The sequence below is a fragment of the Siniperca chuatsi genome, linkage group LG19 (assembly GCF_020085105.1).
Source record: "Siniperca chuatsi isolate FFG_IHB_CAS linkage group LG19, ASM2008510v1, whole genome shotgun sequence".
Classification (NCBI taxonomy): domain Eukaryota; kingdom Metazoa; phylum Chordata; class Actinopteri; order Centrarchiformes; family Sinipercidae; genus Siniperca; species Siniperca chuatsi.
In genome coordinates, this window is record NC_058060.1 from 7,371,464 (window position 1) to 7,391,528 (window position 20,065).

The window sequence follows — 20,065 nt, forward strand, 5'->3', positions numbered from 1 at the left end:
TAGATAGAGCCTCCGTGCTATAGTCATTGTAGCTTAAATGAATGTGGCAAACTGCTTTTTCCACTGTTACTCAAGCACCTTGCTGGGCCTCTAATTCAAGACCATCAGGCACACTTCAGCCTGTCCACCAGTGGAGTGAGTAAAGGGAGGGAGAGCCATGTTGATTTTCCAAGTTAAAAGCCACGGCGAGCTGCGTTTTGACTCTAAAGAGAGCTGACATTTGGTGCGGCAGCTAAAGTGTGGCTTTCGAGAACAGTGGGCACCATTAATTTCACAGCTTCCCCTTGTATTTACCTGGAAAATGGAGAGATTTTGTAGAGGGAAGCATTCCCAGGGATGAGATGGTTGCTGGATGCTGCAGTTCTGCACTTCACCTCACCATATTTGGGCAAATATCAGACAGTTTTGGGGGAAAAAGTATAGATGCAAGCCATTTCTTTGAAGAAGGCACCCATGGTCCCTGAGTGCTCTAGACAGCTGCAGTATCCACAGTGCAATTCAGGTCAGTGTGTTGAATTTCCTGTGGATATTGGCTCAGAACTCCACTCTCCATCCATTTCATCAGCCCCAACCATGACCCTTATCTCAGCTCAGCAGTTGACCAGAACAGATTTGGCCTTTGGAATTGGTTCACTCTGAAAACATGTCAAAATCCAGGCACTAGACTGGCACTGAAAAGAGTAGTGCCTGGACTGATGCAGATTTTCCATATTATTTTCATCAGTATTAACATCGGATGACACTTTATTTAATAAATGCATTTGTGAAATGTGATGTAGAGCTTAAATATATGCTATAGTACTTATTCCCAGTTTACTTTACATATCTCATCATCACCATTTTGTCTTCCTGTTTCTGTGTTCTTTCTGAATGATCATGACTAAGGCCGAGCCAAGGACAAACTCCCCTATTGTCAGCTTTTGTGTTTATACCCCCTCAAGAAAAGCACAGAGCAAAGACATCACAAAAAAATAGAGTGGCTCGAGAAGTGGCTGGCTCCCACCGGCGAGATAATCATCCAACAGATCTCTTTTATCTAGTGCCTCCACATGGGAGGGCTTCCGTCCCCCAGTTCCCCTCGCTACACCCAGGATGCTTTGTGCTGATGTCTGTGTGAGAGGCATTCATTGATAGCAGTCATGCTTTTTTGTGGCAGCGTGCGTACGTATAGCGTGTGTGAACGCTTCTGTGTTGACAAGGAGCTTCAGGAGACAAATATATCCCGTTGTCAGCTAACTCCCTGCCCCTTACTCACTCTCTGTCTCTCCCTTGTTCTATCGCTGCAGTTGTTGGTGTCTTTTTTGGCGGATTTATCGCCTCAGTGAGAAAGGGGTTGAAATATGAAACAGAAAGGGTTTTGTAAATATGAAATGTTTGACTCAGGTAAGGTAAGGCTGACAGGAAACACACACTGAGATTGTTCCATTTCATCTGAGATAAATCAGATAGTTGGGCCACAGTGCACCCAGTAGTACAACCACTGTTTTTAAACAAACAGCTGAATTTACGACAGGAAGTTAGGAGAAGGAAAAAGAAGTAACCTTGTACACACGCAACATTTACCGGCAACCTCCAACCAGGCGGTCAAGCATTTACTGCCTGCAGTAATGGATTCTTTTAACTCTCGTTTATATTGAGCCCGTCTCCTCTGGATGGGAGAGTAAACAAATGTCACTCTGACTTGTTCCTGAGTAATTAGAGTTTGTTTAACAGGACAAGTCGTAGCTGGTAAAATTATATTTAATGGAGATCTGATTTCAACCTTGGAAGTGTTGAGATCTATAATAAATATGAAATAAATATGGTTTCAACATTAAGGGAGCAGGGCGCCTTTCAACCGTTAGTCTCCCTGATGACTTGTCCTCTATGAGTGTCGAAAGCAGACCAGAGACTGGGTGTTAATCATTAGAACAACATTGCGCCAAAGAACAGGCGTTAAATGTGTCAGCCTCTTGCTATTTTCATTTTTAAATCTGTCTCTCCCTTTTCACATATCCACTTCTCTCTCTCTCGCCTTAGTAAGGGCTATTAGTGGCCGGAGCCATAGGGGCTGAAGGTGTTGTTCTTGGACTGCTAAGTAAATCACCACTGTTTATGTTCCATGCTGCTCTCTGGCTGATCATTAGCCCAGTTCACAACCCTCCACCCCCATTACTGCCCCCACCCCCATCATACCCCCCCCCCCCCTCCTTCACTCTGTCCTCATGCCACACTGACAGAGGGGTTAATCGTTGGTGGAGAATTCACTCTTTCAACACTAAATCAAACATTAACCTGAAGCCTGTGGAGTGTCAGTCATTGAAACCGATGGAAAGGCCGGTTTACATTTACCCATACACACACACACACACACACACCCCGAGGCACTGCACTATTGACATGGTATTTAGCGTACTGACTGTGCCTGTGACGTCGCTTCTACCCCATCCAATGAACAGTGCTGATGGGGGGGATCATAGTCTCCCTCTGAAGAGATTTGTTGTCTTAGGTTTCCATGAGAGTTGTGTGTTTGTGTGATGACAGTATGTCTCCATGCCAGATGTGACCTATGCCATCAGGGCGTGCCGTCCTTGAAAGCAGAATTAGGCCCCTATTAGGCCCCACCCAACACACACACACACATTGAAAGTGTTTTCACAGGTGTGTGCTCAGAGTAAAAGCACCCGCATCATAGTGACATGATAAACTGGGCTTTTGCATGAAAAGATGGTGTTTTATAGTGTAAAGACGAACATGATAGGCCTCCATCCAATAGACTTAGTCATTCTGCTGAGTAATTGTGAGGGTGTGTGTGTGTGTGTGTGTGTGTGTGTGTGTGTGTGTGTGAATGGGAGGGAGGGGACACCAGTGGCACTATCTCTGCCTCCTCACCCACTTCAATGGGCCCTCAGCCAGCATTGATGTGGCTCTAAGCAAACTGCAGAGCTGTTAAAAGAAGACATATGTTGTGCATGTGTGCATGTGCGTGCGTATACTTAAGAGGATGGATCTTTCCAGAAACAGGATTTTAAGGAGGATTTTAAGTGAGATACTCTCAGATGACAGGATAAACACAGTTTTCAGTCTTCTACAAAAGCACCAGGATTTTGGTGGAGGGCAACCCCACCTCATCTCAGTTTACTCAACTTTTTATGGTGGACATAACTGATTTCTGTTCATACTGGTGGTTGTTTATCAAGTCAAGGCCATAGTTTGCCCAGCTTTTTTATTCACCGTTTTATTACGGCCTGGAAGTCGAAGGCATCCGTAGAGACATACACAAACACAACCATCTTGCTAATCTTCTCCCTTCAGCTCAAATATTCCTCACTCCCTGATTTATCTCTCTTCTCTATCTTTCTCCCCCACCATCTCGCTCTTCCTGTCTCTTGCCAGACTTCAGCCAGTGGAGCGAGGCTGCCAATTTGCAAGCTATAAAATAAATAGCCCATGCTGATTAAGATGGTTGGATGGGACTGAGGAGTGGAGCGGGGTAGAGACTGATGTGGAAGCGGCCACAGAGAGCTGCAAAACAACCTGTTCTTTTCCAATTAGACACTTCGCAGGCTACTGCTGATGAAAGCCAGGGCTACAAATGCCAGCATGTTGAAGTGTGTGAGAAAGTGTATTTACATAGTTTATAGCTTAAGTGGGTGAACCTGCACAAGTAAACATACTTGTATAAGTTGGGATATGATCCCTGAAGGGAGTACATGTTTACATGTTTGCTTTGTGGGTATATTTATTTTCTATGTGACCTTTGCTCGAATTTAACCCCAGATGAAAGGCAGTACCAATCCCTGAGGTTGACTTCCAGTGATCTCCAGGCCTATACTCACAGTGATAAACAGCCTGCATTCTTTGCATTCACCTTCATTGGCATGCAAAAGCGTGAGCCTCCCATTCCTCCATCCGTTATCCGAGCATCTGTGTATCATCATTAACGTTACATGTGTTAGCCAACACAATGTTTTGCCAGCTAATACCCTCCTTGTTGATAAGCTGTGCTAATCAGCTAGCTTTAAATCTCTCTTTCTGCTTGGTTCTATCTCTCGCTCTAACAAACAGGGCTGTTAATTGATCTCAGAGCCCTGTTCTTGGCTGCAGCCAGCGCCGCAGTAGTCAAAACACAGAGCAAATTCAAAGCATAACAAGGGTCTGGATCCACTAAGGAAGTGACGGCACAGCCATGACGCTCTCGTCCGCAGGGGGGATGACGCTAGGTGAAAAACACCCAGATGAACATTTTTTATCTACTTGGGTTTAATCTACTTTTCCCTCAGCACTGATTCCTCTTTGGATTCAATAAGCTAAAAAAACACAGATTCTCATCTAGCTCCAACTCTCTAGTCCTGACTCTCTATCTTCCATTCACACTAACATCCATATTTCTTGCTAGATCCGTATTTCTTCCTATGTCAGCGTACTACGAGTGTGCTCTGCAGTTTCATCCCCCATCGCCACTGGGCCCCTAACACACCTCATTTATAATCAGTGCTGGCTAATAGATGAGACTGGAAAATACCAAGCTAATCATGGGAAGAATGTAGTAGATTTAACTGGCCTATCAAGGGGAATGAGGTAGTGTGTGCGGATGAGTTTGCGTATGTCGGGGTGGAGTGTCGCTTTGATCTCGTAAATGGACCCACACTCCACCAGCTGTCCTGCCATGATGGTGACACGCACAGTCCCAGACACACAAACCCAAGCACAAACACACACTAGCCCAGATTAAAGGAAGAAGAGACCTTGCAGGGCCATTCATCATGTCTCCGAGGTCATGGGGGGATGTCCTATAGACTGCTGTTAAGGTTAATTAATGAAAGTGGAGTCTGTAGCACCTGTCTGCCTACTAGTTACTCTCCAGATATGTACTGTCCTCCTCCTCCTTCTTCCAGTCCAAACAAAGGAAGGCAGCCAACCAACAGGAAATTCTCTCTCTTGTTATGCTGTGTTATGTGTGTTATGTGTGTAGACATAACCTGGGGATATTTGTGTTTTATCATACCTGATTTCTGAATAAAATTACCCAGAGGTCTTATTTTTAGGTTTAACATTAAGGAAGGAAGCTCAAACTACCTGGATAACACTGCAGTGCTCAGAAACAGAATGAGGTGAAAGCACTTCCTAACCCAAACCCAGTTCAGTGGCTTGAATTCACTTTCTCCACAACCAGCTAGTCCGTGGTTATAATGGCAGGTTCATACCCTTGCTGTGGATTGCCATCTGACAATAAACCAACATTTGTTGAATCACTGCTTAGCAAATGATGCCCTTGCATATTGTACAATAATTCACAGCAGATAAAAACTGCTACAATTATGGAACATATGGGAGTATGATTCATTGGTTTTGGATGGAGCATATTGCTTGCCATATTGTGATTGCATAATTTGATGCTCTGGTGCCTTAACTAAATCACAAACAAACCATGAAATTAGACGGAGAGGCTCTTTCTTGTCCCATTATCAGAATTATTCCTGCAGCTTTCATATTGTGTCATACTGCATATGTGTGATAGTTCCAGCTAAAGACAAATCAGATTGAAATGATTTGTCATGTGGAGTTTGTAACAGTGTTTTCCTGACCTTAACCCAATATGTCAATAGGTACATTAAGAGGTCAGGTCAATAATTTTAATATCAATAAATCACTACAATTTTGCTTTTGGGATATTAGTGCAATTAACAAATAAGACCATCACACAGAAGATCATCCTAAGTAGAAGGCTTTTGGGTTGGTCAATGCTGCATTTCACTTTCAATAAATTGCAGAAAATCTGCTGGATTGCTTTACAGCACAAAACAGGAGGAGGACGCTGTTCTTCAAGTGCAAATTACTAAAGCGTTTCCTGGAATTTCAGTTGGTAGAAGGAGTAGAGCTATAGAAAAATAACTTAAAAATGAAAATCCATTCTTGATCTTGGGAACAGTAGTTGAAAGGTACATCACCTCAAGGTCCATCTTCAGAGTTTGCCCTGGTGTCATGGAATTGTATCTATAATTCCACAACTCGGCAAACTCCATCTGCTGAGGAAGATTGCATGATACGATCGAAAGCTCAAGAACAGCTGCTAAATGGACTTTGCAGTGAGGTTTGTCAGCCACTTTTATTCTCAATATTCTTAGCCCTTGTCTATTTGAAACAAGAAACAAACAGGTTAATGAGAAATGTCCTAAACCTGAGAAATACATCGTCACCTGAGTAATACAGTATATTACTCAGGTAATATTTCATAGTTGGGATAAAGTGAAACTACAGCTGTGCTAGGCCACCCACCTGTCTTGAAGATCTCATATCGGATGGAGAAACCTGCTCCATGGGTCTCGTAGTCAGACACAAACTTGATGAAGAGCTGGTTTCCGGAGGAGACGACCGGAGAGGGAGCGATCTTCCCACAGTACTTCCCCACTAGCTGACCGCTCTCGTCCACACCGTCTCGCACCTCCACATAGTCATACCTGAACAAAACAGGAGAAAGAGAAGCAGTGTTAGTCGCACTGTGTTTTTTTTGGTAAATTTGGTTTATTTGGAAATAACTATATTACTGTTATCCCACTCATATTGTGCATGTGTGAAGACACACACACACACACACACATAGACACACAGACAAACACACATACATCCATACTCAGAGGACCACATAAACACAGAGCAACACAGCATATTGTGCAGGTAATGTAGTGGAAATAAAACACTGTGTACTAATGAGGTCTCAGGTTAAAACTCAGAGAACAGGTGGGCAGGCTATGCTTTCATTATATCGACCTGGCACAAACACACAAACACACACTGCAGAGGTTTTGTGCTCCCAGCAGCACTGAGGTCAGGTTTACATAACTGCTTTGACTACCGAACTTCAGCTGAAAAGTTATTTATCTCCTGTTTAACCACATGAAAAGGCTGACAGTGTGTGTCTGTATCACTGTTGTACAACAGAAAATGTGAATTGAAAGTGATAGTATCTTGGCCTTTGGCTTTGGCTGATGTATAGAAAAAGTAGGTGTTAAAGCTGTTAAACACAAACACACACACACACGCACGCACACACACATACTCACACACACACACACAGAAGGGAAGCAGCTACCTAATTGAGTCAGTGCAGAGTTTAGGAGCAGAAGAGGAAAACGGCTTTGAAATAGAACTGGGAAAGGGGGCATACACACACACACACACACACACACACACACACACACACACGCATTTGAAACTTAAGCCGGTAGAGGAGAAATTAGAGTGACTGGCCAACGAGGGTGGTCTATACAGCCTCTGGTTATCAGTGTGTGTGTGTGTTTTCAGGCACTTGTTAAGAGTGTGCATTAAATGTATTTGAGTTGTGGTTTTTACTCCAGTGCTCGTATGTGTGTGTAAGTTTGCATGATGGTTCAGATGACTTTTCCGTGCTGTGTTTTGACTGTGAGTGACGGGGCGAGCGTCGCTCCAAAAGCAGATTTTGGTTCAGGTTTCCATAGTTCCTAATTGCCCGTAACGCCAGTTCCCGCCAAGTTTTCAGCTCTGCGGGCCACTTAGCGAACATATTCCTGCCCAAACCCCGATGACCTGCTGCGATGGTCCTCCATCTTCATCAGAAACCAGATGAAAAAAATGCAGTTCACACACAGTAAATACAGAACTTAATTCTCATGTATGTGAGTATAATGTGCAGCAAGTGTGCGCATTCAGTCGCACACTTGCTCTTTCTGTCTCCTCCTCCCTTCCTCAGAAAATATGTGCCTTCTGGGTAAAGAGGCCTATTTTCATAGTTTTGCTTGATTCCCAAATTACTGTCAAAACATCACGTCTCCTTAGCAATTCTGAATTCACTTAATGCACAGGATTTCACACAGAAAGCCGATTTACACTTTGAATGACAGCTCTGGCCTCAGGTGGGGCCTGACTTGTATCCACACGCACCCTTTGCCACCTTTTTCTACAAAAACGTTTCCATCACCTGCTTCAAATTTAAAATACGGATTTGTAAAACAGAAATCAAGTTACCAGAGGTGATTTGGGGGAGGTGGGGAGGGATGTCTACTGGGTTTTCATATGCAAAATATTACAGCAAGTAGTAGGAGTCAGCTAGTGAGAGGGAAGGACAGAGTATAACTAAATGTAGAGCTGGACACTCTTTCCAAATTGGGTCCCCTGAGGAGGTGCGCTGGATGGATGACTTCACTCGTCTTTCTGCGTGGATAGCGTGATCTGAGATGATATTGAGCTGTCAACATGCATCAGGAGCCTCTTCTTCTTCGCTCCTATAAATTTCTCGGGTTAAAGCTTTGGTACCTGGCAAGAAAGCTGCTTTCTGTTCATAAAACCAGTAGGCCCTGAGAGGCAGCCTACTTCTCTTGAAACCTCTTTTCAGGATTCATCCCATACAGTCATACTCATTATTTATTTTAAAGGGCTCCCCTGAAGCAGGGATCAGGTTTTTTTCCTGTTGTAATGATTAGTCACCAGAGCAAATACTTATGATGAAAGTATTTAAAGTCTAACCAAAATTACAAAACTCTTTTTCGCATTAAAACAATGAAATTAAAGTTATTGTCTTCTCAATGTTAGTTTTGTTACTGAAAGGATAGCATACATACTGGTATACGCATTTTCTAAATTTCGAGTGAACTGAACATCAACATAAATTGAGAGAAATCTGTCAAGAAGATGCAGCAGTAAGATTTCTTCCCCAAATTGTTTATATTTGCGCAATCAATTTCTCTGCTTAGAGGCTCTCCCCTCTCCTCACCTCTACTGATTCCTCTCCTCTCCATCTTTTGGTTCCCAGCTCACAACATAGAGCATCAATCTTTCTGTGGCCCTGCTCTGTTCTATCAGCAGACTTATAATTCACCTCAGAGCCTCTGTCTCTGCAGCTATCTCACATCCCCTACCCGCCCACCCCCACCCTGCAACTGCCAAAAGCTGAGGATTGCCAGACGCCTAAAAAATTGATGCTGAGATGCATCACTGAGATGAAGGAGACGAGCAAGCTGCAGTACAGCTGAAGCAGCTGAGCGAGTGTTTGTGTGTGTGTGGTTTTGTTGTTTGGGTGCACACATGCACAATATATGTGAAAACAAGTGTGTGTACAGCAGCATTATGCATATTATGTACAGTATATTATGTTTTTATGTGGGCACATGAACAGATGCCAGTCAACCAATGTTTTCATTTCGCCTCTACTCACAAACTCCTTATTCACCATCCAAACAAGAGGATTACTTTTATTTTTGTTTCTATTTTGACTCCTCACACCTCCAGAAAAGCTGTTTATTGCATTTTTACCCTGGCCCTCACAAAGGCAGCACAGCGGGAGGGAGGATGCAGATGGAAGAGAGAATACGCCCTGGGGGTCCTCGCTGTGCTCTATGTGCGAGAAAGGAAAGAAAGAAGAGACCTCCTTCTCCAAAATGTCTCTATTTGTGCCTAAATGACTGGTGCGTCAGCCAGAACTCCAGCAGTTTGGTGCCGGTAGGTCCACACGCTCTGCTCTGCTAACACAGATCCATCCAGGCCCTTATCATCTGGAAGACATTATGTGAAATGCTTGGCGCGATAGTTTGACGCCCTCGAAAGGCTCTCCTGTTGCCAGCCATGTTAAATGTAGCTCTAATCAATTGATCTAAAAACCTGTGGGGACTTGCTTCTAGGGTTGAGAGTCCGTAGGGAAGACAAGGGACAGTTAGCAATCTCTATTTAGGATCATAAAAGAAGAACATGAACATGACCTACTTTTAAGCTCCGTACGGTCCCACAGTTTTGGGGTGACTGGCCAAGTTAAACTTCGATTCCTCTTCGCAGGGGCCTGTTTGGATGTTTTATGTTGGTATCACTGCTGCTGTCTTATTCCTCATGACACTACAATCCAGTTGAGCCATGCACCTATTTATCTGTCTAGTCTGCTTTGGGTCTGGGTGGGCCTGACAGCATGCCACAACACACACACACACACACACACACACACACAGTGAGCTGCCTACCACAGTGCTAATAGTGAAAACGGTTTGCCAATCCAGTGGGGAAATTAAAGGGAAAAAAGAGAGGGGTAGGGGGGTTCGAATGTAATTCTCAACGACCTTCGCTTCACCGACTCAAATGTATTAGCCTGCCTTCTTTCTTCAGGCACAGAGAGAAAGCAATCCGCTAGTGTCAAACAAGAACATTAGCCCTCCTTGCAAAGCCAAAGAGAAAGCGACAAACCACCGGCCTAACAATATAACAGTTATATTGCCTGAAGCTTTCCCATGGAAATAATCTGTCCTCCCTCTATAAATGTCCGCTTGATATGGTTCTACAAAAGCAATACAATCTGAGGCAATGGAATAACGCTATGACAGACTGAGCCTCATACAATTGGTTAGTTTTTTTAATCAGACCATTTATAAGCTCAAGCATGCTGTGGAAACCCCCAGAACAAGAGCTCTTTCTTTGCTGTTACTCCCTTTGCTTCAGCTGTGTATAGAACAAATGCCTGGCGCTTTTCTCTGGCATTTCTCTTTCTGCAGCTGTCACAGTATAACTTGTTATCACACGAAAACATGTCACCTACAACATGTCAAAACATCTCTGGATAACACAAGTGGAAAGCCCTAAACAACGGACTTGGGACAGCTCTGTGAGGCCCAGGGGACTTAGCAGGAAAAAGGACTTTGTTGTCAGCTGTCAGAAAACTCCAGCCCGCAGACTTCACGTGTTAACGAGTCTCGGCTAACAGTCACTTGGGGCTCCGGAAAAACATCATTAACGTTTGTACGGGGGGCACGAGACAAGCTGATCTCCGACTTACTTTTTCCGAGCCTGGAGGGGACATACCTCTCTGAAATAAAATGGTCTCTCTTTCTCTACTTTCCCTCCTATACTGCCTCCCTCTTGCATGTAACATTCATTAACCCACACTAGAATAACAGGTTCCCTCTTTTCTTGGGCCCAGTCCAGCTGTAATGGCCAGCTTGCCTGGGCAGACAAGGCAGTATACCGGGTTTACATCTTAATGTTCTCAGCTAAAAACGTTAACCCTAATTGACTTGCTAACATTAAGATTTTGCATAATCATGTAATCATCAAGATCTCATCGTTAAAACAGAAGCTTGACCAAGAAGATTAAAAAATAGCTTAAAAAAGATTTTACGCTATCACCCTCTCCACTAATGTGTGTCCACTTCTGAATACGCAGAAAAAGTTGACGGCCTCAGAACGTGGCAACCCGCCCAGCGGGATCAACCACCAACCAATCCGAGCTGATGATTTCAGAAGTGGTTCCTTGTCAGCGAGGGGAGAAGGGCATGATTACTTTGCTCACCACCACACTGCCACATGGATGGAGGGAAGATATAAAAAAGACAGATGAAAAGATGGATATTCCACGCCTAGACGGCTCAGCTGCACCCTTCCAACTGGCCTCATTGGGTGTTACCCCCACACGGGTAGACTCAGCTCTGTCATATTTTTAGATGCTGTGGCTGTTTCTGATTTTGTGGCGGCCTTGGCCACATGTTTGTAAAGCATATTCACTATCCCGAACAGCAATTATCATTAGCATTGATGGATTTAGCGTGCCTCCATCCATTAGCTTTCCTAATTACACTGTCGAGAGATCTGCTGTCGCCAACAATCAAATTAATGAATTTGGCTATTTAGACTCAATTATTGCTTCTCCCCTCCCTTTGCAACATGCACAATAATCCTTTATTCGGAAATATGAGCACAGACTGACAGAGGGAGAATTCTGCCTCAAGGGGGGGATCCTTTCTGCTCAGCACAGAGCGGGCTCACAGTGCTCTGACCTGGAGGGGGTGGGGGGTGGACTAAAAACAAGCAGGATAAATAAAACTGATCACAAAAGCTCCCACTGTTAGCAGGCCACATAAATCCCCCGTGCTCACCTCACATGTAAGGGCTAATGCACTTTGAACCCTGGCGATGCTGAAGTACGTTCAGGTGACTTGCTTTCTATTCCCATGGGTGACTGCGGCATTCCTACAGGGCCAAAGCAGAGCTGTGCATATTTTCAGTCATCCTGTTATGCACACTTTGACCTTCTTCCCTCATTAAAATTGCAAAGCATGACAAATAGGTCACAATAACGTGATTATAGAGATGTGAATATTATACATCAGTAGTTTAAACAAAAGACGCAGTAAATTTGCTCTTTGTTACTTAGTCGTATGTGGCCTAACACTGCTGACTTAAAATAATCAAAGGTCTCAGTGTTTTAAGTTATTATCAATCAAAAATATGTGTTGCACTGCAAAGGATATTTCTAAAATCTGATTTCCAAATAGATTTTTGCATTATTGAATATTCTTAACAAATTGTGCACTGTATTTGTTTTCAGTATTCCAAATAAAAAGTGATAAATTCCTTTTTAAAATATTCCAAATAAACCCTTTTTTGAAACAAAAATGGAAAATGATTAGCCCTCAGCATGTATTAACATGCGAAGTGTGTCAATACAGCATCTATCAATGCAGTACAAAACCACAAGCTACCATTTTAATAATAATAGTAATAATAATGTGCGGGAGCTTTCAATCAGTGAAAATACATCAATCTGCAGTGCATTGTTGATGTGTAAAGTTCAAGACTATATGAAAGCTGTATATAATAGCTGCAGTGAGCAGAGTTGAAAAGCCACATTTTTTTCTATTGCACATCTTGTTCGCATGAATACAGCGGGAAGTACAATTAATTAGAAAACTGCCCATGGCAAAATGGAAATACACATTTAGCACTTTTTCCCTGCTAAGTGAGCTTCAGAAACGAAATTGCTTAGAATACAGCTGAGCTCTATATGCCTCTTAGTGTGCAGATATGAATATTCACACGCGAATGTATGCTTCCGCAAATTAATCGACCAACCCCTTGAGGATAATTTCTAAGAAACACTTCATAGAAGTAAAGCCACAGTGTAGTAACGGCCTTCTTATATAGTCATTTTGACTGAGAGCTATTATGCAATATGTCAGTTATACACCCTATCCTGAAAAGGTTTAACATGTTAACACGACAAAGCCAGAAACTCTGTGATACGATTTACAAAGGGCCAAAAAAAGAAAAGCAGGAAATTGGTATAAAAGTCTGAAAAATACATGGAAAGAAAGAAAGCCAATAAAATAGAGAGGATGAAAAGGCCCATGTGTTTTCTCAAAGAAGGAAGAGAGAAAGAGAGGGGGGGGTGAAGCACTCCAGTCCATTTCTGGGGCCATTACAGGAGGGAATGGCTCCCATTTGTCCCACCTTGACATTTGAGAGGATCTCTGATTATATAGGCGAGAGGGGCAGACAGAGGTGAGCGAGGAGAAAGTCCTCCACAGGGGTCTGTGGCATGGCTCAGATGATACTCCGTCGTTACAACAATGAGAAGTCAAGGGTAAAAATAACAGGGCACAGGGAGAAAGGAGGAAATGTGGCACAGCAGGGCCGACGTATATACTGTCTTGTTTAAACACACTGTCCCTGCCCTGCTCTTGTCCCCCCCCCCCCGGGGCACCTATGGGACTTAGTGGCATGGATACATGCACACCCTGCAGGGAGGGAGGGAGTACAGGGCTGCTTCATCTCAGCCTACTGTATAATGAAGACCCATAGCCCTCTGCTTAGTTCACAATGTATGAATTTGTAAAATATCTCAATGCATGGCAGCCCCTTAAGCAGGGGTCCAAAAAGTGGCTGGGAGTGGGGGTTTGTTACATTATTTTGGCTGGCACCTACTTGAAACATCCCTCAACTTACATCATTTGAGAGCAAAAAGCCTCACAATTCAATCTGCATAAACCACAGACCACCACCTAGAGGAAACAATGCAGAATGCTTAATTTTAGTGCAATCATCACCACATTTGGAACAGAATTAGTTGCCTTGTGGATATAGCTCCATTGTGTCTGTAGCTGACCTGACATAACAACAGGCATAGATCTGCATTAAAAAATTGGTGAGAAACCATACGGACTTGGACTAATAGTGACTTTCCCCCCCCAAAGAATTCACTTTCAGAGGAGACCAGGATCATGACACAAAACAAAAGGGTCCAAGAACAGTATCCCATTTATTTTGTGTATGTCAGGAAAAAGGGGGTGCTTATTAGGGGACTATTACTGGACATTCTGTTCATGTCTACATGTGTAGGATGTACATGATTGGGGTCTGGCATGCTGTAACCATGTGACAGGAAGAAACATGAGGAAACGTGGTGATATTTGTCAACAACCTTGAGCTAGGGACCTACTAACTTAACATGGGACTAAAATTAGCAAAGTGAACGCTATATAACGTCATATCTTATGGGCTGATGAGAGAAAACAGCTACAATGTGCATTCCCCCAAATTGAGCGGCATATACAAAGGCAATCATCTGTTTGTTTCTGATGCTGTGAGAAGCTAGCGGTGCTCCCTGCCGGGTAATGAGCTGTGTGTGCGAGGAGCATGCTGCACTCAAAGAAGGCAAGAGGAGCAGAGGAGGAGAGCAGAGGAGGACGGGAAGGGAGGAGGGGAGTTGAGGCTGAGGTCAACTAGAGGTAAAGCTTTTGGGTGCTGTTCAAAACTCTCACTTCCACAATGGGCAGGAAGAGAGAAAGAGTGCGGTGTGTGTGGGCCAGTGGTGTTGGTGGGTTAAAAGGAAACAGACTGGTGAGGGAGATAGAGAAAGAGTGTGAAGGCATGTAAGTTAGATGGTTGATAGAGGGAATAACAGAAACAAAAGAGAGAAATAGTGCAAATAGCTTATAGAGGTAGTTGGCAATCAACAAAATCCAGCAAAAGCTTCAGTGGCGTGGAGCATGCTCTCTCTCTCTCTAAGATTCTTTTACATGGCTCTGCAACAGCTAGGGAGCTCGAGGGCAATGGTAGTAATAACTGCACTGGGAATTATTCAATTAAACGCCCCATCCGTCCCCCCTAGCGTTCACCCTCCTCTTTCTTTTCTGTGTCCTCCCTGCAGTCTGTGGAGGTGGCGGGGGGGTTGGGGGGGTCAGAGAGCAGTCTGGGCTGGGTGCTCCATGACCCGGTCATCTGGCTGGACATGCAGCCACTTGGCGGGGAGCAGGGGAGGCTGTGAACAGGCCCTGAGAGAGTGTTGTGGAGGATTGGGATTGTCCTCTTGAGTGTATACAATACGCACAAACAGACAACAGCAACCACACCTGACCTTTAACCACACAATAACCTTGAGACAAGACAAGCTATTCTGGTTCTTAACAGGAAGAGGAAAAAGGATGGTGATAAAATAAATAAGTGGAGAGTTTTTACAATAGGCACATATTTGCTAGCATGGCCAGTTGATCAGTTGCTGCCAGATTTGGGAAGTTTCCTTTGAACGTGAATCAGCCCTTGGATGCAATATCTAATGTTTAAAACCACATCCTTTATTTCATTCTGATGGCTGCATTGTTCTCATTGCGTGCAAAGAACTCAGATTTTCCAGTGATGCAGCACTTTGAAAGCCAAATAGGCCATGCTGTGAGGGCCACATGCCAAGCGGTGCATCTCTTCCGCGGTGCCGGGCAGAGAAGCTGAATGCTTGGCATTGCAGGGCCGATCTAAGTACCGATGGCCAGCCCTTGCCAGCATTTGGAGGGCAAGGTGACTCTTCCATTTACTGGCCCTACAATCAAACTTCCCTGCCAACATGGATGCCGTCTGTCCAGTAGTATCATTTCCCTCTGCTTTCTGGTGAAGTCCTCTGGGAGATTGTGTAAGTATGCATGGAAGAGAGGGGCCTTCTTGTCACTTATCCCTGGGTAGACAGGGGTCATCCTGGAAAGGCTGGACAGGCGCCAGAGGTACAGGCTACTAATAACACTTTCAGCACTACCCTACTGTGATAATGCCACAAAAGGTCGCTGTGAGGCTGAATTTACAGTCCGTTTTTTACAATTACTGCCATCTAACAAAAGAAATAAAGCCGTGAGAAAAAAAATGCAGTGGTGGCTGCAATGAAAAAGAAAGACCACAACTAATGTTGCCAATTTAGTGAGGAGAGATTAAGCAAAGAGCAAACAAAGCGAGGCATTGTGCGTGGCTCTAACTCAATCAGAGAGCAGTGGGGTACAGCCCCATCAATCACTGTCTGCTTGCCATCCTGGACGAATCACGCCGTGTTGAGTGGTGGAGAAACACTAGCGAGCCGACAGCCCGCTGTGCGCAAACACAGTGACCGAAAATGACCCCGGGGATCTGGGGCTGACACAGGAGGGTCCTTGGCTTTACTTCCTACCTACCTACACTGTTACCCACTGCAAACAAACTTCACTTCACCCAGAGTCCCTCTGGGGACTTGCTTGATTGTTTGAATAAAGAACCCTGTGGTTGCTGAGCCCCCCCTCACCCCCCCCACCCACCTGCCACCCCGTGTGGATCTGTAAGCACTGGGGCGTTAGGGCAACAAACAGGCCGCGTAGGACCACGGACACATCAATCAAAATCATGAACCCCATTCAAGGTTAGACCACTGAACGAAACATATCTGACAAGCCTGGACACGCTGTGTTAAAGTGTCCAGAACTCCCTCACCAATTCAGCTAAACGGCCTCTTTTCTTTCCTTTCTCCCCTGAGACGGGTGGATAAGTAAGACACTGGGAGGTACTGTTTCAAACTAATCCACCCCTGACTACTGTCCTGCCACCCACATATCATGAACTCAAATTATTCCTCATTCATTCACCCTGCCTATCACTTCTTGCTGTTTTCCATACAGCCTCATAAACTGGGAAATCAGCATTTGATGGAAAGAAAAAAAGGCGAGACAAAACCTGTTGATAATTATATTATATGAGGCAGAGAGAGGGGGAGACGGTACTTACCAACTGTCCTTTGGAAACAGAAACACATAATTGAATCATAGCCTCAGTGTTTAATGCCTTTTCATTGGCACTGGAAGGAAAATGCTTATGAATTTTCTTATAGTCACCAGATGTGTGTCCAGATAGAGAGCTGAGATTACCAAATGTTGTCCTCTAATCATGAGTCTCTCCATACGGCTCCTTTTCTAGCAATCTGCTTTGGATAAAAAGTGAAAGAGCATACGACTGACATCTATGAGCTGTGTGGGCCACGGCTTCATTCCACAAGAAACTTCCATATAGGGAAACTTGTATTGGTTTGGGGCTGGAAAAAAAAAAGAAGAAAAAAAAGAAAAGAATTCACCAACCGTGTGCCAGAAACAGCTTAGTGACACTCAATTCCTGGCAAACATGAATCGCTAACTCCCACATCGAAATGAAAAACAAAACAGGCAGACACGTGAGACTGTATGATGCTTTTGTGCTGCCTCAGATATGTGACTGAGGCTTGAAATCCGGCGGGTTATTTATGAGCACTCGCCTTGTCTTGTTTCTTTCTCTCTTCCTCTCCCTCCCTCGTTCCTCCTTTTCCTACTCCTCCGCTGTGAAGTGGACCTCCCTCCTGCTGTGAGGTAGAGTGGCTCGCCTCCCGGTTGTGGTCAGGTTGTGCATGAATCAAAGTGGTGACAGAGCAGCGGGGAGGATGGCAGATGCCACGGCCAGAAAGCTTTTCAATCAGGCTGCCCTTCCAAGCCGCGGCCAAGGTGAAACACTCACACACAAAGACCCTCAACCCCATGGTAACACACACACACACACACACACACACACACACGTATTGCATGCATGCAAGCACACATGTGCACAGACCGACTCGTTCGACTCATTAGCCAGGGAGTAGCCCTTTATGTTTAAAAGAAATGAAGAAGAAGAAAAGAGAGCAATGAGAGTGAAGGTTAATGAATGCCTTTCTAATGCAACATCTCCTGTCCAGTCTTTTCTGCCCTCTGGTTAATTAACAAGGTGAACACTTAACATTTATCAGCACTGTGGCTTTCCTTTGCTTTGAATGGCTTACCTGTCTCATTAACGGTTATATTTTGTAGGTAGCAAATGATGATGTATTGTAAATAGAAATTTAAGATGCAGAGTGCTTGTCTCTGGAAGTTGAATTCAATTTTATTTATATAGCGCCAATTCATGACAGAAGTTATCTCATTGCAGATCTCAACCGTACTCTATAATATTACTCTTAATACCTAATAAGGTTTGGTATAATTGCTGTGAAGTGCAAATAAGATATATTAAGTGGATTGCTCTTTGATATGCAGCTGACAAGCTAGTTTTTCAAGGTATACTGTTTCAATGTCAATTTGATTTCCATTCTTATGAACTGTGGGAGTCTGTTGCTGTGGAAAATACCAGGTGCCTAATTTCAGCTGCTTTTGTTAAAGCTGATAGTTAAAAAGAAGCGGGGTCGCCCTACGCACTCTTTCTTTTGCTAGGCCTATTTTGTGGAGCGGCTTTGAACTCCATCAGCATGGATGTTTCTCTGACATACACTTTGAAAAGAAGCACACATGGACAACAGAAATAAATGTCCACTAACAGGCCATAAGTATCTCCAATAATCCTTGTCACTCCAAAGCCCCCGTCCCCTCAGCCCCGGAGGTCACAGCACTTCCCTTCTTTAAAAGCCTTTACCGCCACAGGCCTGTCTGTTGCGTTCCTGCCTTATTTATTTTCCTCCATGACAACGGCTGATAAACAGTCACAAAGCCCACTTCTCCTTATTTACCCATGGTCGCCTCGCAGAGGAGTGTGGGAGAAGAGTGAAGGGGATGAAGGAGCTGTTTTCAGATCCAGTAAGGAGTTATTGCTCCTCACTCCCCAGCTGTGAAGCTCCACTGCTCTTTATCGTGGAGCTGCTGCATGCTATTCAGGTGGAAGGGTAACAGCGGAATTAGGGAAAGTGGCCAAGTGGATCTTTTCCCTAAAGCCCCTTCTGTCCTCCACTCTCACTTCCTAGAAACAGGTGGCAGTCTTTGTTGGGCACTATGACCATATGAGTGGAGTTAGTGGGATTCCGCATAACAAAGAAAAAGCCAACTATAGATCCAGGGTACGGTAAGACCCACTAACCCTTCCCAAGCTCCTGTTAGTCATCTCTGGTGTCCAGGCCTGGTCAGGAATGCCAGGAGGGGCAGGTTGTCTATTGTAGAGGGTACACAGCAGAGAATGTTTGCCTTCCCAGCAGGCCGAGCAGCTCCACAGGGGCAGCTCAGCGGGAGATCGGAGTGGAAGGGGCAGAGGGACAGAAAAAGGAGAGGACTACAATTAAAAAGAGGAGGAGAGTGCTTCTCCAAGCTTTGAGTTACAGGCACCTGAAGGCAGGGGGGCTCTCGCAGACTTTTGAAGCGTGGCGAGGCGGGAGGCTTTTGCTGACTTTCTCGATCTCCCCCACAAAGGGCTGCTTGAGAAGGCATTCCTCAAATATCTGCCTAGTCCCACCCTGCCATACATCTCATCTGAACCCCCCTCAATCTACTGCACAGACTGTCACGCTGGAATTTCTGTGAGGTCCAGAAAAATACCATCCAGACAGAGAGAAAAGCAAAGAAATGAGGGAGGGCTGAGAAAGAGGAGACAGTCTCTTTCTCCCTCTGTTTTCAACCCCTCTCTTCTGCTCCTCCAAAACAAACAGCGCAGCCTTGACTGACTGGCTGGCTGGCTGCAAGGAATTTCTGTGTGCTGAAGAAGTTACAGTTCTTTTGGTTTGGTCAGCAAATCCAATGCATCAATGATTCATAATGTTGTCAGGAGTACATCATATCTATAGAAAGTTGGTTCTCCTCTTCGAGTCAGCAGGAGAGGACATGGAGAGCAGCCTGCAGCTCAGGATGAACGAGTGTCTTGTTTAAGTAAGTTTAAAACTGGCAACTCTAACTTTATCAGGTTTCTACACAGACAATCTTACTCGAACAGTAAGAACTATCGTCGTGCCCTTCAGTCTGCCTTATGTGAAACCTGTCTGTCACTTTAGATTCAAATCCATTTAAGCCTCCATTTTTCCTTCAGATGGCAGAGCTGCCACAGTCAGACGAGCCTGACGAGCCCTTATCAGATCGCAGAGAAACAGAGAATGCATGCATGGGGAGGGAGGGGAGCAATAGCATATCTATTTACTTCAGTTTTTCACTTGAGCTTAGCTTGCTCATTCTACTGATTTTCAGAGCGAATTGACTCCAAATATTTGCCTTGATGCTGGCTGCGCCTTCGCCTCAAACTTCATTAGCTGTGAGAGCGG

General features: G+C 44.5%; 1 protein-coding gene across 4 annotated transcripts in view; it reads right to left on the reverse strand.

The window, feature by feature from the left end:
* nrp1a (neuropilin 1a) overlaps window positions 1-20,065 on the reverse strand; it is a 60,867-nt gene that overhangs the window by 33,994 nt on the left and 6,808 nt on the right. For all 4 annotated transcript variants that reach the window (XM_044176642.1, XM_044176640.1, XM_044176644.1 and 1 more), the window contains one exon: window positions 6,259-6,440. In XM_044176642.1, coding sequence (XP_044032577.1) covers window positions 6,259-6,440 — 182 coding nt within the window. The remainder of the gene's footprint in view (window positions 1-6,258; window positions 6,441-20,065) is intronic.